The sequence below is a fragment of the Sciurus carolinensis genome, chromosome 11, assembly GCF_902686445.1.
Source record: "Sciurus carolinensis chromosome 11, mSciCar1.2, whole genome shotgun sequence".
Lineage (NCBI taxonomy): Eukaryota > Metazoa > Chordata > Mammalia > Rodentia > Sciuridae > Sciurus > Sciurus carolinensis.
In genome coordinates, this window is record NC_062223.1 from 74,672,716 (window position 1) to 74,688,807 (window position 16,092).

The 16,092-nt window shown below is 35.2% G+C and overlaps 1 protein-coding gene across 1 annotated transcript in view; it reads left to right on the forward strand.

Moving 5' to 3' along the window:
• Nup98 (nucleoporin 98 and 96 precursor) overlaps nucleotides 1–16,092 on the forward strand; it is a 131,548-nt gene that overhangs the window by 84,001 nt on the left and 31,455 nt on the right. The window contains 7 exon segments of the mRNA XM_047518622.1: nucleotides 130–246; nucleotides 1,600–1,672; nucleotides 1,674–1,899; nucleotides 4,411–4,524; nucleotides 5,739–5,877; nucleotides 12,549–12,726; nucleotides 13,992–14,156. Of these exon segments, the coding sequence (XP_047374578.1) occupies nucleotides 130–246; nucleotides 1,600–1,672; nucleotides 1,674–1,899; nucleotides 4,411–4,524; nucleotides 5,739–5,877; nucleotides 12,549–12,726; nucleotides 13,992–14,156 (1,012 nt within the window).

The following is a 16,092-nucleotide window of genomic DNA, read 5'->3' on the forward strand; positions in this document are numbered from 1 at the left end:
ATTCGAGTTATTAGGTCATCTTTTGGTATATAAGAGTATCCTTCTGGGCTCTAGCTTTTAAGATGATGTCTGTGATATAACTGTGTACCTAACTTCTATTTTTCTTTTTCTTTTGCTCTCTTTTTATAGGAAGAGCATCAAGAAGTTGGTTTTGAAGAATCTTAATAATAGCAATCTCTTTTCTCCTGTTAATCGTGATTCAGAAGATCTAGGTTCACCATCTGATTATCCAGAAAATGGAGAGAGGTAAACTAGTTGTTTATTGTAGAGCCCTGTTCTCATTTTGAAGATATTCTGAGCCCTAGAATTTTATGAAAATTTGTGAACACTTGTGAATATTCCATAGAAGAATTACAACTTGGAGGCATCTAGAAACTAAATCATATTTTTACTTTGTGGGTACTTTTTTTTTTTTTTGAATTGTGGATGAACCTTTTATTTTATTATTTATATGCGATGCTGAGGATCAAATCCAGTGCCTCACACATGCTAGGCAAGTGCTCTACCACTGAGCTATAACCTCAGCCCTTTGTGAGTACTTTAAACTGTAAAATTATTGGAATTCTCTTTCATTTCTGCAAAACTATTTGGGTATCTGTACATACTGCTTTAGACAGGGTTAGCATACAGTTGACACCCTCACCTCCTTACAATAAGGAGTATTTTGTCTGGCATAATTAGAGTGATACTTAGTATATATAACTGAGCAAAAACAATATAGAGTGTACAAAAGAGGAAGTGAAAGTAGTTATCTGATCCTTAATAGTTTGGTATAACTTTTCCATTTAAGGAATTTGTTGATTTAGAAATACATTCTTGTTGATATACATTGTGAAAATTATGCGTGAATGATATGATATCCTGCAACCAGCTTATTTCCATTTATTTTATTATAGTCGCCTTTCTATATTGTATGAATGTCTGCCTTCTCATTTATTTTGGCTATATAGTTATTATGGTGAATGTAAGATAATTAAACTAGTTCTCTATTAGTGGACATTTAGATTATTTGTTACTCAACATAGTACTTAGTAAAAAAAAAAATCCTTACATATACTTCATTGTACATAGACTATACAAAATATAGATTTATAGATAAATATAGATTTTAATATTAAGTCTTAAATTTTTCAGAATTTTACCATACTGTTTTTGGGTTTTGCAGTACTAGGAATTAAACTCAAGGCCTCTTTCATGCTAGGCTAGCACTTTATTATTAAGCTGTACCCCCAGCCCACATTTTTTTGTTTTAGACCAAAAATTGAGATTCCGAGATCTATTTATTCATGAAAATAGAGCACTAGAAGCTGTAGACTCTAGAGGTAGATTTTCTGTGTTAAAATTTCAGCTCTAGTACTCACAACTTTGCAGTGTTGGACAAGTTATTTTATTTTCTGTGCTGCCTTAAGTTTTCTCTTCCATAAAATAGAAATAGTAATTATAACCTATTCTCAGGATTGCTTTATGTACAAAATTAATGTTTAATGTATGGAATTATGCAGAACATTACCAGATAACTTAATGACTCAGTAAAGATTAGTTGTTATTGTTACTGATTAAGGAGTTATTACATTACTTACTTCTTTTCTCCCTTTTCAGATTTAGTTTTCTGAGCAAACCTGTAGATGAGAACCATCAGCAGGACGGAGATGATGATTCTCTTGTATCGCGCCTTTTATACTAACCCTATTGCCAAACCCATTCCTCAAACCCCAGAGAATTCTGGAAATAAACACAACAATAGCAACAGCGTGGATGATACATTTGTTGCATTAAACATGAGGGTCGCTTTGCGAAATGGACTGGAAGGTAGCAGTGAAGAAACCTCATTCCATGATGAGTCACTGCAAGATGACAGAGAAGAAATAGAAAATAATGCTTATCATCTGCATCCAGCAGGTCAGATTCATGTACATTATCTACTTTTGAAATAGTTAAAATTAATGTGTTTAATTATCCTGTTGTAGTTTAAAGAAACCAAATTTTATAACCAAAGAAATTGTCATGATACATTCCCTAACTGCAAACTCAGATACATTGCTTATTAGTTTTTAAATGAGAGTAATTATTTTCTACTATATTAAATTATCAATATTTGAGTTAGATTAGGTATATATAGAGATCATAATTCCTGAGACCTGCATTGAACATTCACATGGTAATTGTTGCTGTGATTTTTATTAACTCAAAATCCCCCAAAACTAATCCAATAAACAAATAAACTATAAGATTGGGGTATTTTTATTTTTTTAAACTCAGGTTAAATTTACATATAATGAAGATGTATACCAATTTTTAAGTGTTCATTTCAATCAATGTTGATACATCTATGTCTGTTATCCAACACCCCAGAGAAATTGTAAAAGAAAAAAACAAACAAAACCTGGAAAGTTCATTGGTAGAACAGAATTCACCACAACTCTGTAGTTTCTCTCACATAGATTACTTTTGCATATTCTTGCACCTGACACAGACTTTCATATGCTTTTTTTTTTTTTTTACTTAATATTATTATGAGAGTTCATCCATGACACCTTTGTTGACAATTTATTCTTTTTTATTTCTCTGTGGTTTTCCATTATAGAAATGTGCCACATTTGTCTAACCCTTCACTTTGAATGAACATTTGGATTGGAGTGTCCTTAAAATTTTACCTAGTTATCATATTGCCTTCATATATATCTTCTGTTTACTTGGTTCCTTAGTAAAGAACGTTGTACTTTTACATAAATAATCTCAAGTATCTATTTTCATGTACAACTTTATTACAATATTATGTCTTCTTTTCAAATACCCAATAAACATCATTTTTTTATTGATTCTAGTTTTCTCATTGACCTTGTTTCCTGCCACAATTTAGAGCTCCCTTCCTAAGGACATTCTAACAATCCTCTAAACCTTGCCAGTAAAGAAGCAAGTATGCCAGTGGACTGTGCTGGAGGCTGGGGTTGGATCTGATGTCAGCCTTAATGCTTTTCTCTCAAAGCAAGCTAACCTGATAACCTAGCTACAAATGGGACAAGGAGTGATTAGAACAAGCATACCAATGTTCCACCACTGATTTCTTTGAATTCTGCAGTGGGTTTTTGTTTTGTTTTGTTTTCAAATCTAGTTGTTATATCTGATCCTTTTTTTTGTGTGTGTGTATTCTGGTTTTTTGTTTGTTTGTTTGTTTGTTTGTTTTTTGTGGTGCTGGGATTGAACCCAGGGTCTTGTGCATGCAAGGCAAGCACTCTACCAACTGAGCTATTTCCCCAGGCCTTGGTGTATTCTGAAACCCTTCTCCACCTTAATATTTCTTTTCTTTGGGCCATCAGTTACCATTTAGGTACCATTGAAATCTATTTGGTTGTTGATTTTTTTCATTTTATTTATGTTTTCTGGTGGGTACTGGGGATTGAACTCAGGGGACTTGAACACTGACAGGTGGTCAATATTTTGTATTTTATTTAGAGACAGGGTCTCACTGAGTTGCTTAGTTGCTGCCTTACTTTTTCTGAGGCTGCCTTTGAACTTGAGATCCTCCTTTCTCAGCTTCCCGAGCCCCTGGGATTATAGGTATGCACCTCTGCGCCCAGCTTGATGATTTTTTAGTAACAGAAATTGCAGTTCTTTAAATTTCCATTTTTCTTTTTTTCTTTTTTTTCTTTTTTTTTTTTGCAGTGCTGGGGATTTGAATCCAGGGCCTTGTACTTGTGAGGCAAACACTCCAAACACTCTACCAACTGAGCTATATCCCCAGCCCATAAATTTCCATTTTTCATGTGACTTTCTTATGTAGGATTTTTCAAATCATCTTGATTTAGCAATTTAAGATATAAATTTGAAAGGGGAGTATAGGCCAGAAGACCAGGTGGGAGACAATAGGCTATAAAATAAAAAAAAGTATTGGGTTTGGAGTTTGTCTTCACGTGTATGAATAAATCACACTGTAAAGCAAGGCACATTATTTTCACCATGAGTTTGGTATTCTTGTGTGTAAAATAAAAGTGGTTCAAGAAAGACTTTCCCAGAGTGTAATATATGAAATGACTTTCATGTTAGAGGATGTTAATGAATATCTTTTGAAAAGAGTTTTCCATGGCAGATTAAGTCTGAGGAACACAAGGTTTAAGAAAAGTTAGTCTTCATTGTAGTATGAATTTTCAGAGACTGTAAAATACTGAATTTTTGTTTGTTTTTTCAGTACTGGGGATTGAATCCAGGGCTTCACACATGCTATGCAAGAACTCTGCCTCTGAGCTTCATCCCCAGCTCCATTATTACACAGTTGTGTGTTCTTCACTGTTTTTGGACATGAAGCCTTTTTTAAAAAACGTTTTTCCTTTGTGTATGATAAAAGAATTGTTTGGAAAACTCCTCTACCCAAGGACAGTCACAATTAATATTTTCTTTCTTTCATGGTCACAGGCATTGTTCTCACTAAGGTTGGTTACTACACTATTCCATCTATGGATGATCTTGCCAAAATTACCAATGAAAAAGGAGAGTGCATTGTCTCTGACTTCACCATTGGTCGTAAAGGTAAGTGTGAGTTTAGAAGTTAGTGTGTAAGCCCAAGTTTTGTATCTTGTTTTGTAATTAAGGAAAGCTTTTGGTAACTGAATCTTTTTTTTTTTCTGCATTTTGGTCTCCTTTGTTCGAACAGTAGAAACTTTGATTGACAAGTAACAAAACCAGAAAGACTAGACCGATATAGCATTCTATTGGTTTAGATATGCCTATCTGGGACTGGTAGCTATTTGCCTTGCTTCAGTTTTCTACAGTTAAAGAAAATAAGGCATATTGGGAGAATTGAATAATAGACAAAGAATATTTAATACTTAGGTTCAATTTTTTTATTTTTCTTACAGCTAACTTTATTTTCTTGGAAAAGAAATCTCATCTTTCTATGTTATATTTAAAAAGGGTTCAGGTAAACTGGGCATGGTAGACTCACATCTATAATCCCAACTGTTTGGGGCAATTTATGGAGACCTTCTCTCAACATTATGAGCTGGGAATGGGGCTGAGGCTGTAGCTCAGTGGCAGAGCACTTGCCTAGCACGTGTGAGACACTGGGTTCAATCCTCAGCACCACAGAAAAATAAACACATAAAATAAAGGCATTCTGTACATCTACAACTCAGAAATTTTTTGTTGTTGTTGTTGTTGTTGTTTTGTTTTTGTTTTAAAAAGGGCTGGGAATGTAACTCGGTGGTAAATTTTCCCCAGAATTCAACCTCTAGTACCTCTGAAAAAGTAGGCTAAGTACTAAGGGTCATTTATATAGCAGCATGTCAGATGTTTGGAAAAAGATTTAAGAAAAACACTTTTGATGCCTGTAATCCCAGTGACTTGGGTGGCTGATGCAGGAGGACTACAAGTCCCAGGCCAGCCTGAGCAATTAGCAAGGCCCTGAGCAACTTAATAAGACCCTATCTCAAAAAATTAAAGGGACTGAGAAATTATCTCATGGTTTTTTAAAAAAAAACAAAACAAAAAAAGAAGGTTGTTTTGAGGCTAGCAGAAGTGTTTTAAAAGTGGAGGTGTTAACATCAGATAATAGTGTAATTGGTGTCACTCCCTCTGTCCCCATCCTTTCTATGCTGTGGTAAAAATCACCTACTCCAAAATGCTAGATGATTTAAGATATTGATTATTTTAAGCTGTTTTCCCCTTCTGGTTGTTTAATTACTGTAGATAAAAAGTGGGTATTTGCGCCCTCAAACAGGATGAATTTTTACTCTCACTTCTAGGTTATGGCTCTATCTATTTTGAAGGAGATGTGAATTTGACCAATCTAAATTTGGATGATATTGTGCATATCCGAAGGAAAGAAGTTATCGTCTACTTAGATGATAACCAGAAACCACCTGTGGGTGAAGGACTAAATAGGTATGAACTTATTTGCATATAGAAAATAATTAACTAAGCTATAATTTTTTTCTATAAACATGAATGTGTTCCTATATATGTATTTTCTTCTGCAGCTAAGTTTTTTGACTTACTGTAGTAAGTGTGTTTATTGTTTCTCTGCTTTTATTTAAAAGTTTAAATGACCCATGCCTATAATCCTAGCTACTCTGGAGGCTGAGGCACAAGGATTGCATGTTCAAGGCTTGCCTGGGCAGTTTAGTGAGAAGCTGCCTCAAAATAAAACTTTACAAAAGGGCTGGGGATGTGACTCAGTGGTGGATTGCTCATGTTTTCAACCCCCAATACTGGGGGAGAATGGAATAGATTAGAACACATGCACATAGTTCAAACCAAGTGAGGACACAGCATGAAGGTGGTCATCTACAAGGAGAGTGGTATCAAAAGAAGAAACAAAACCCCCTGGCATCTTATCTTGGACTTCTAGTTTTCAGAACTGTCACTCTTGCTGAGGAGATTTAGACTCATAGAGATTTCAAGTGGAAGCCAGGAACCAGTTTAGAGGATACTTGATTAATTCAGATGGTCAGGGTGGGGGTACTCTCTGTGTTGCCCAGGCTGGTCCTGAATTTGCAGTCCTTCTGCCTCAGCCTCTGGAGTGACTGGGACTACAGGCCTGCACCACTGCACCCGGCTTAAAAGCATTTGACAGTTTTATACAAATCATTGCTAAAGAAATGGTTCCTAATATCAATGGCAAAAGTGAGAACTGTCTGGAAGGATTTTCTAGGACCTTTAAGCTTTCCCCATGACCTTTGCCCAGGGAAAAACCTGAAGCTTCTCTATGCCCCAGCAAGCCAGCAATCTCCCCCCTGACCCCTTCCTAAGGCCCCTTGACTCCCAAAGAGATACATCTATGTGACATTTCTGGCAAATACTTAAAAGAGTTCAAGATGCACATGTTAATCTCTGCTTAAATGTCCTTCTATAAGGAAGGATCTCCTGAGCACCTCACGAGAAATCGCAGCATCATCTACGTTGTTTTGAATGTTGACTGTTCTAAAAGATATGCCACATCCTAATTTCCAGGACCTGTGAAGTGACCTTATTTGCAGGTGTAATTAAGAATTTTCAGGACTGGGGTTGTGGCTCAGTGGTAGAGCGTAGGGCACTGGGTTCAATATTCAGCCCCACATAAAAAATAAAGACATTGTGTCCATCTACAACTAAAAAAATTAAAAAAAAAAAAAAAAAGAATTTTGAGATGATATCATCCTGAATTATTTGGATGGATTCTAAATCAAATCATAAGTATGCTTATAAAAAAGATGACAGAAGATAAGGCTGTGTAAAGATGGAAGCAGAGATTGCTGTGATGACCGCTATAGGATGCAGGTACAAGGAACACTGAAAGCCACCAAAAGCTGAAGAGACATGTAAAACTTCTCTACTAGAGCCCCTGGAGGAAGTATACCCTATCAATACTTTGATTTTAGAATTCTGTTTTCCAGATGTGTGAGAGAATAAATTTCTGGTGTTTTTCTTTTTTCTTTTTAATGGTACCTAGGATTGAACCCAGGGATTTTTAACCACTGAGCAATATCCCCACCCCTTTTTTATTTTTATATTTTGAGACAGGGTCTTGCTAAGTTGCTGAAGCTGGCTTTGAACTTGTTATCCTCCATTAGCCTCCCAAGTCACTCGAATTACAGGCATGCACCACTTTGTCTAGCAAATTTCTGTTGTTGTAATTTAAAAAAAAAAAAAAAAATCATGTTAAAGAATGCTATACTATGACATTAGGACTCCATTTCCCTAATAGTCCCAGAGCCAACTGCTAATTTCAAAAATTCTTTTCCAGTACTGTTGGTTTCCCGACCCTGTCTCTACCCTTGTTTCTGCTATGGCCACACTTAAAACTATTATTTTAGTGTGATAGCCTAATCTAGCCTCTAATGTCTCTTCAGGTAGGTGAGAGAGATATAGTTAAACTAATTTATCTTTATAACTGATCAAGCCTCAATTATAAAAGAAAAGTAGATAATCTAATAAACCTTTAACAATTAAGAAGTTTGATTCAGTAATTTAAAACCTCCGAACAAAGAAAAAGCCCAGGACCAGATGACTTCACTGATTGATTCTACTGAACATCTAAAGACAAATTCACTGGCTGGGGATGTAGCTTAATGGTAGAGAGCTTGTCTACTAGCAAGCACAAAACCCAGGGTTCAGTCCCCAGCACCAAAAAAAAAAAAAAAAAAAAAAAACAACAACAACAAAAAAGACACCAGAACAACACCAGTCTTCCAGCTGTCCAAAAAGTTGAAGAGAAGGGAACTCTTCCAAATTGATTATGTAATTCTAGAATCAGACAGACACTGTAAGGAAAGAAAACAACAGGTCAGGGTTCTTGATGAATATATTGATTTGAAAAATCATCAAAAAAAACTAGCAAATGGTGGGCTGGGGAGATAGCTCAGTTGGTAGAGTGCTTGCCTCGCAAGCACAAGGCCCTGGGTTGAATCCCTGGCACCACAAAAAAATACACTAGCAAACGATTTCATAGCATATTAAAAGAATTACACACCATGATCAAGTGATACATTGGAATGCAATGAGGGTTCATTTATATGAAAATCAATGTTATACATAATTTTAAGAGGACAAAAGGGAAAATACCACCCAACCCATCTTGGTTGAGGTAGAAAAAGCATTTAGTAAAGTTTATCCTTCTTTTATAATACAAACACTTAACAAACTAGGGATAGAAGGAAACTACCTTAATATGATAAAGGCCATATATGAAAATCCAGTTTTATATGGTCATGCTAAAATACTGAAAGCTTTGTCTTTAAAATAAGATAAGGATGACTGTTTTTTGCCACCTCTCCCAAACATAACTTCTGTAAATCCTAGAGTAATTAAGCAAGAAAAAGTAATAAAAGGTTTGTAATTTTGAAGCAGTAAATACATGTTTTCAGGTCTCCACAGATAAATTGTTAGTACTTACAAATTTAACAATCTGAAAAGGAAATTAAGAAAATTTCATTTACAGTAGCATCAGAAAGAAGAAAGTTCTATACTAAAAACTATAAAACACTACTGAAAGAAATTAAGAGGACACAGATAAGTAGAAAGATATCCCATGTTCATGGATTGTAAGACAATATTGTTAAGATGTTCACTTAATCCTTCCTTGGTATCCATGGAGGATTGGTTCCAGAATCCCATTCCTCATGGATACCACAATTTTTAATGGTAAAGTCCCTAATATAAAATTTCATAGCATTTCATATAACCTACACATATTCTTCAAGAAGTTTAAATTGTGTCTAGCTTATTTAAAATACCTAATATAGAGTAAATGGTATGTAAATAGTTTTTATACTGTGTTATTTAGGGGATAGTGACAAGAAAAAAGTCTTAAAATGTTCAGTACAGATGTGGTTGGATTGTTTTCTCCTGCATATTTTTGATCTATGGTTGATTAAATTCATGGATGTACCAACTGTGTGTACAGAAGAATTGAAAGCAAGATCATCTTAAAGAAATACTTGCATACTCATGTTTATGACAGCACTTATTCATAATAGTCAAAAAAATTGAAAACAACTCAGGTGTTCGTTAATAAATGAATAGATAAACACAATGTGTGTGTGTATGTATATATATATATACATGTGTATGTATATATGTGTATATACATGTACAATAGAATTTCATTCAGCCTTTAAAAAGAATGAAATTCTGGCCACACAGTAGCCACCCTAATGCCAAAGACCCAGAAGACTGAGACAGGACCATTGTGAGTTCAAAGCCAACCTCAGCAAAAGCGAGGTGCTAAGCAATTCAGTGAGACCCTGTTTTTAAAATATAAAATAGGGCTGGGGATATGGGTCAGTGGTCGAGTGCCCCTGAGTTCAATCCCCAGCACCCGCCCCCAAAATCTGACATGCTACAGCATATATGAACTTTGAGGACATTAGGCTAAATGAAATAAACCAGTCTAAAAAAGACAAATACTGTATGATTCTACTTTTGAGGCACTAGGTAAGTCAAATTCATAGAAACAGAATAGAATGATGGTTGCAAGGAGCTGGGGATGGGTGAGAAATAGGTTGTTTAATGATGCATTCGTTTATTTTCTATTGCCAATAACATGATACTCCAGACTCTGTGAGTTAAAAAAGGGTTTTGTTTTGGCTCAATTTCCTCAAAGTTCAAGATCCCAGATTGGGCAGCAGCAAGTAGTGATGGCCTTGCTGGTAAGATCCTGAGGCAGTACAGGGCATCTCATGGCAAGAGACAGGGAGTAAGGTGTGTATGTGTATCTGACTAGTTTCTCTCTTCTTATAACCCACCAGGATTCAGTCATAGGAATTCCACTGTAAGGCCTTATCTAATCCAGATCACTCTAAACACCAAAATTGGATCAAGTTTCCACCCTTTTAACTTCACAATAGGGATTTTTTTTTTTTGTTTGTTTGTTTGTTTGCCACATTATTTTTATTTGTAGGACTTCTTTCCAGTATGATTTCTCTACTAGTGAGAAAGGAACCCTTTCCATTAAAAGTTTTGTCACATTTTTGCCTTTGTACAGCTTCTCTCTCTGGTGTCCAGTAAAATGTGATCTCTGATTAAAAGCTTTGCCACCTTCTTTACATTGGTAGGGCTTCTGTCCAGTATGAATTCTCTGATGACAGATAAGGTCCAAGTTCTTTATAAAATGGTTTGCTGCATGTTATACATTTGGTAGAGCTTTTCTCCAGTATGAATTATCTGGTGGTTTTTTATAAGTCTTGATTTCTGAGTAAAAGCTTTGCACATTCTTTACTTTCATAGGACTTCTCTCCAGTATAATTCTCTGATGTTGAGTAAGACTTGACCTCTGATTAAAACCTTTGCCACATTCTTTACATTTATAGGGCTTCTCTCCAGTATGAATTCTCTGGTGTCGAGTAAGGTGTGTTCTCTGATTAAAACTTTTGCCACATTCTTTACATTTGTAGGGTTTCTCTCCAGTATGAATTCCCTGGTGTTGAATGAGTTGTGATCTCGAATTAAAACTTTTGCTGCATTATTACATTGGTAGGGCTTCTCTCCAGTTTGAATTCTCTGATGAATAATAAGGTCTAATTTTCTATAAAATGGCTTGTTGCATGTTGTACATTTGTAGGGTTTCTCTCCAGTATGAATTCTCTGGTGGTGAGTAAGGCTTGACCTCCGATTAAAAGCTTTGCCACATTCTTTACATTTATGGGGCTTCTCTCCAGTATGAATTATCTGGTGTTGAGTAAGTCGTGATCTCCATTTAAAACTTTTGCCACATTTTTTACATTGGTAGAGTTTCTCTCCCTTATGAACACTGTGATGGCAAATGAGGTGTGATTTTGCATTAAAATCTTTGTCATATGCTATACCTTTGTAGGGCTTCTCTCCAGTATAAATTCTCTTCCAGTGAATTAGGTCTGCTTTCTGATAATATGATTTGTGAAGTTCACTCTCATTATAGTTTTCCATATTGTCATCTGTTGTAAATTGTCAAGGTCACAATTTCCATATTTTTCATTAATCACTTTTTGAAATGCATCTCTTATGCTGTGGTCTGGTGAAATTCTTGGGTATCCTGAGAAGTCATTGTCAGGAAGACCAAGTTTCTGTAATTCTCCAACATCACATCTCTATATAAGATGTTGAGCTGGCTGAAGGTATTCCCACTCCTCTTCAGTGAAATCAATGGCCACATCTCTGAATGTCAACAGATCCATTTCCTGGTGCTCAGGAGCCAGTCTTTGTCCCTAGTGATCTTCAGCCACTGCACAGCAGAGCAAACTGGAACTCTGAAGCAGAAGAGTGAAATCTAGAGTTGAATGACTCCACAATAGGGATTTAATTTCAACACATAACACCTTGCGGGGTATGCAAACCATAGCAGGGGCAGAGGGTTTCAGTTTTATAAGCTGAAAGTCCTGAAGGTTGATTGTACAACAACATCAGTATACTTAACTACTAAAATGTACAGTTAGAAATGGTTAAGATGCTAAATTACATGTTAGATGTTTTTATTATAAGAAAAATAATTGTAGGGGCTGGAGAGATAGATAGCTCAGTTGGTAGAGTGCTTACCTTGCTAGCACAAGGCCCTGGGTTCAATCCCCAGCACAGCCAAAAAAATAACAATAATAATAATAATTGTAAAAATTATCTACATAACTATATTATTTATCTCTATACTCATTATTTAATGGTCAATACTAGGATGTTCTTGATATTTTATTCTACAAACATTTGTTATTAATAAATCATACCAACTGTTCCTACTATTATTAAGCACAGCATTTCTGAGACTGACACTAAGACTTGGGTGTTACATTAGACTATGACCTAAATAACATTAATCAAGTATTCATAATTAAAGTGTTACTAAAATTAGATTGGAAATAATTGATGTACCATGTTAGCTTGAAATAATGCAGTCTGACTATAGAAACCAGATACTGAGTTATTTGATGTTGGTAGTGATTCCTAGTTCTTAAGGTTAACTATTTTGGGAAGCAAGACTCAATTTTATGAAACAACTGCAGAATAATTTCAAAGTAGCTTAGCACCTTTATTTGTTACTATATAGGTTTTAGTTGTCTTTCTGGTTTTAAATGTGAAGCATTTACACTTTACTTTGTTATACTTTACAGGAAGGCCGAAGTTACGTTGGATGGGGTTTGGCCAACAGATAAAACATCCCGTTGTTTAATAAAGAGCCCAGATCGACTTGCTGATATCAACTATGAGGGGAGACTGGAAGCAGTTTCAAGGAAGCAGGGAGCTCAGTTCAAAGAGTACCGACCTGAAACTGGTTCTTGGGTGTTTAAGGTATAGTCAACTTAACCCAGTTCTAATTTTATAAACTGTAGTTGGAATCACAAAATGTTTGTTGAAGGAAATCCTGTCCTAAAGTCTCTTATGTTTCTAAATTAGGAAGTAGGTATAGAGATAGATACATCATGATTTACTCTAAATTACACACCTAGTTAAACTCAGCAATAATCAGCTGTTAGGCTTCATGGGCTTATTATTCAAGTCCTCTATCCCCTTCAGTTGTAAGCATTTAGATATGGTTTGGATGTGGTGTGTGTGGTTTATGTCAACATTAATGATTTCAGTAATATATCAGGCAGAATTCTTTGTCCCTTGTAGAGCAGGTCTTTTTTTTTTTTTTTTTTTTAACTTTAAAAGATTTTGGGGTTGGGCTGGAGTTGTGGCTCAGTGGTGGAGCACCTGCCTGGCATGTGTAAGGCCCTGGGTTTGATACCAGCACCACATATAAATAAATAAAATTAAAAACAAAAGATCCATTGACAATTTAAAAATATATATAAAAAAAAACCAAAAGATTTGGGGGATGGAGAGATTTACTTCCTTCCTATCCTTGTTTTGATTTACCCAGTGGTTTCTTTTCTAGTCTGGTTTAATAATTTAACAAGTTGAAGTCCCTTATGTAGAAAGAGAACAACTAGGAGGCATATGTAATGACTAATGGATTTCATTCCTGTATTTAATGATTGCATTTAAAATGGCATTTGGACAGGCATGGTGGTACACATCTGGAATCCCAACTGTTTGGGAGGCTGAGGAAAGAGGATCACAAATTCATTATTAGCCAGGGCAACTTGATGAGACCCTGTCTCACAATTTAAAAATAAAAAAAAAAGTAAAGGACTGGGATGGTGCTAGAGTGCCTTTGGGTTCAATCCTAGTACCCTCAAAAATGATTAAATGGCATATGTATAATACATACATACATATATATATAAATATGAAATCTATATTTAATTATATGAGCAAATAGTATATGCATCAAATATCATCTAAATCTTAGAAAAATAATAAACTATGATAGTTAACATTCATTTTCTTTAAGTAAATTTCCTTTTTTTTTTTTTTTAACGGTGCTGGGGATCAAACCCCGGGCCTTATGCTTGCAAGACAAGCACTCTACCAACTGAGCCATCTCCCCTGCCCTTCTTTCCTTTTTTAAAAGATAGTGCCAGAAGATTGCAAAGGCAGGTACTTTGGAAACCTTAGAATAGAACACTTCAAATTTAGTTTGTTGTTGTCTTTTTTTTCCCCCTTCTTAGGTTTCCCATTTTTCTAAATATGGGCTTCAAGATTCTGATGAAGAGGAGGAGGAACATCCATCCAAAACTAGTACAAAGAAGTTGAAGACTGCCCCTTTGCCTCCTGCAGGCCAAACTACCCCTTTTCAGATGGCTCTTAATGGCAAACCTGCACCTCCACCTCAGGTAGAGAAAGGACAGTGAATTTAAATGGAATCCATGATACAGAAGTTGAAAGCAAGTCATTCAGCTATTACAAAGCTGTTTTATGACCCCTGGAACTTTGAAGAATACAAACATATTGGCAATCATGTTGACACAAATACAAGGGAGGGCAAAAGGTGGTGCAGGAATCTTTTTTTACTCGAGAGATTTAAAGAATTCTCTTGCTGTTTGGATCATTCCTCTACAGATTGTTGTTCTCAAACACCTCCCTCTCTCATTGGGACTTGTGATTCTCTGTTCAGTGATCAACTTAAGGTAGCATTTTGTTCATGTGGGTTGATGCAAAGTAAACCCTACTTTTATTGATTACTTGATGTGCAGTTTAATCTTGTTCTTTACCTCCATTTTTTTTTTTTTTTTAAGTTAAGCTTTCTGCAAGGGTTTAACTTCTATTTTCTCAAGTTGTTTGCTTTATACTTCAGGTAACCTCTTCATATTGTATTTTAATAATCTTATGAAAATAGATAATTTAGAATGCAAATGAATTATTTAGCTGGAGTGAAAGGAGCTATAATGTTTATTGCAATTATATGTGTCATACTCTTGTTTCAGTAGTGTTAAGCCAATATAAACCTTTGTCCTTATATAGGGAAAGGTTTGTAATTTAAATATCAGGTAGTTTCTTTAAATGCAAACTCCTAAAGAATTTTACCTTAATTTGGATATTGTTTCTATTCAATGAAGTTAAGATATTTTTTTTCTTGTTGCCACCCGCCCTCAAGAGTTCTTGATATGGGACTTCTTTGTAAAGCATTTTCTACCTCTCAGCTGCTAAAAGCTGGACCTTTTGGAATTTTCGTGCTACAGTTCTATGGCTGCTAAAATGTGTGATTTTTATGATTTATTAAATAATTTCTTGGGAGGCACTTTCTGGAGAATATTGTGTATGTATGTTCATTTTTGTATGCACAGTGGGAGGGGGATAAAAATGAGAAACTGAAACTGTTAAATTTTATGTTTATAATCTTTGTAGTATTTAGAATGCCCTAAGACATCTACCTAAGAAATGCTATTAATGAACTTGGTTTTTCAGTTATCCATGTTCATTTTGTGTAAAATTATAATGCCTTGTATAATTAATATTTCCAAAAAGCTTTTTAATCTTACATTATATATGTAATTTCTTAGGGAAATAGTCACATAGCTTTTTTTTCTGCTAATGAAAGTAATGTAGGGCTGGGATGTAGTAGCTCACTGGTAGAGCACTTGCTTAGTCTGCACAAAGGCCCTGGGTTTGAACCAGTACCACCCAAAAAAAAAATATATGTAGAATTCTAAAGATAACAGCTTGAAAAAACAAAACTTCACCTGTGGACAGACAGAACAAATTTATGTAACGTTGGAATCAGGAGTTATCAGACTCTTTAATTTCCAGAATGCAAATTCTAGAAAATAGCAGTGAATTACAATAAGGACATTGTAGTAGGGAAGACTTCTTTGCAAAATTGAGCATCAAAATTTTCATAAGTACAAGGTTTTAGCAAAAAGAGAAGTGATAAAATTTAAAAAGAGCAAATAGACTAGAGTGAATAGAGTTTTTTTGTTTTGTTTGTTTTTTGGTGTTTTGTTGTCATTTTGTTTTTTTTTTCCATATACTTGGTTGAGGACGTGGTGGTCTTTGACCTTTGGATACAGAGAGCAGAAATGAGAGAAATGGGTAGAAGTGTTCAGATATCCAAACTTGAGGTTTTATTTACTTTTATTACTTATGAAGTTCTTGCACTTAATGTGCTAGAGCAGTAATATGGGCCTCTAGAGAACTGACCTTTATATTGCATTGTGACATAGGTGAGACAGATGGGAAATGTCAGTGGTTGGTTACTAGCAACCCCCAGACCCTACAATTTATTGAACATGCAAAAAACACCTGAGCCATGATGACTATCTTCACAGTGTT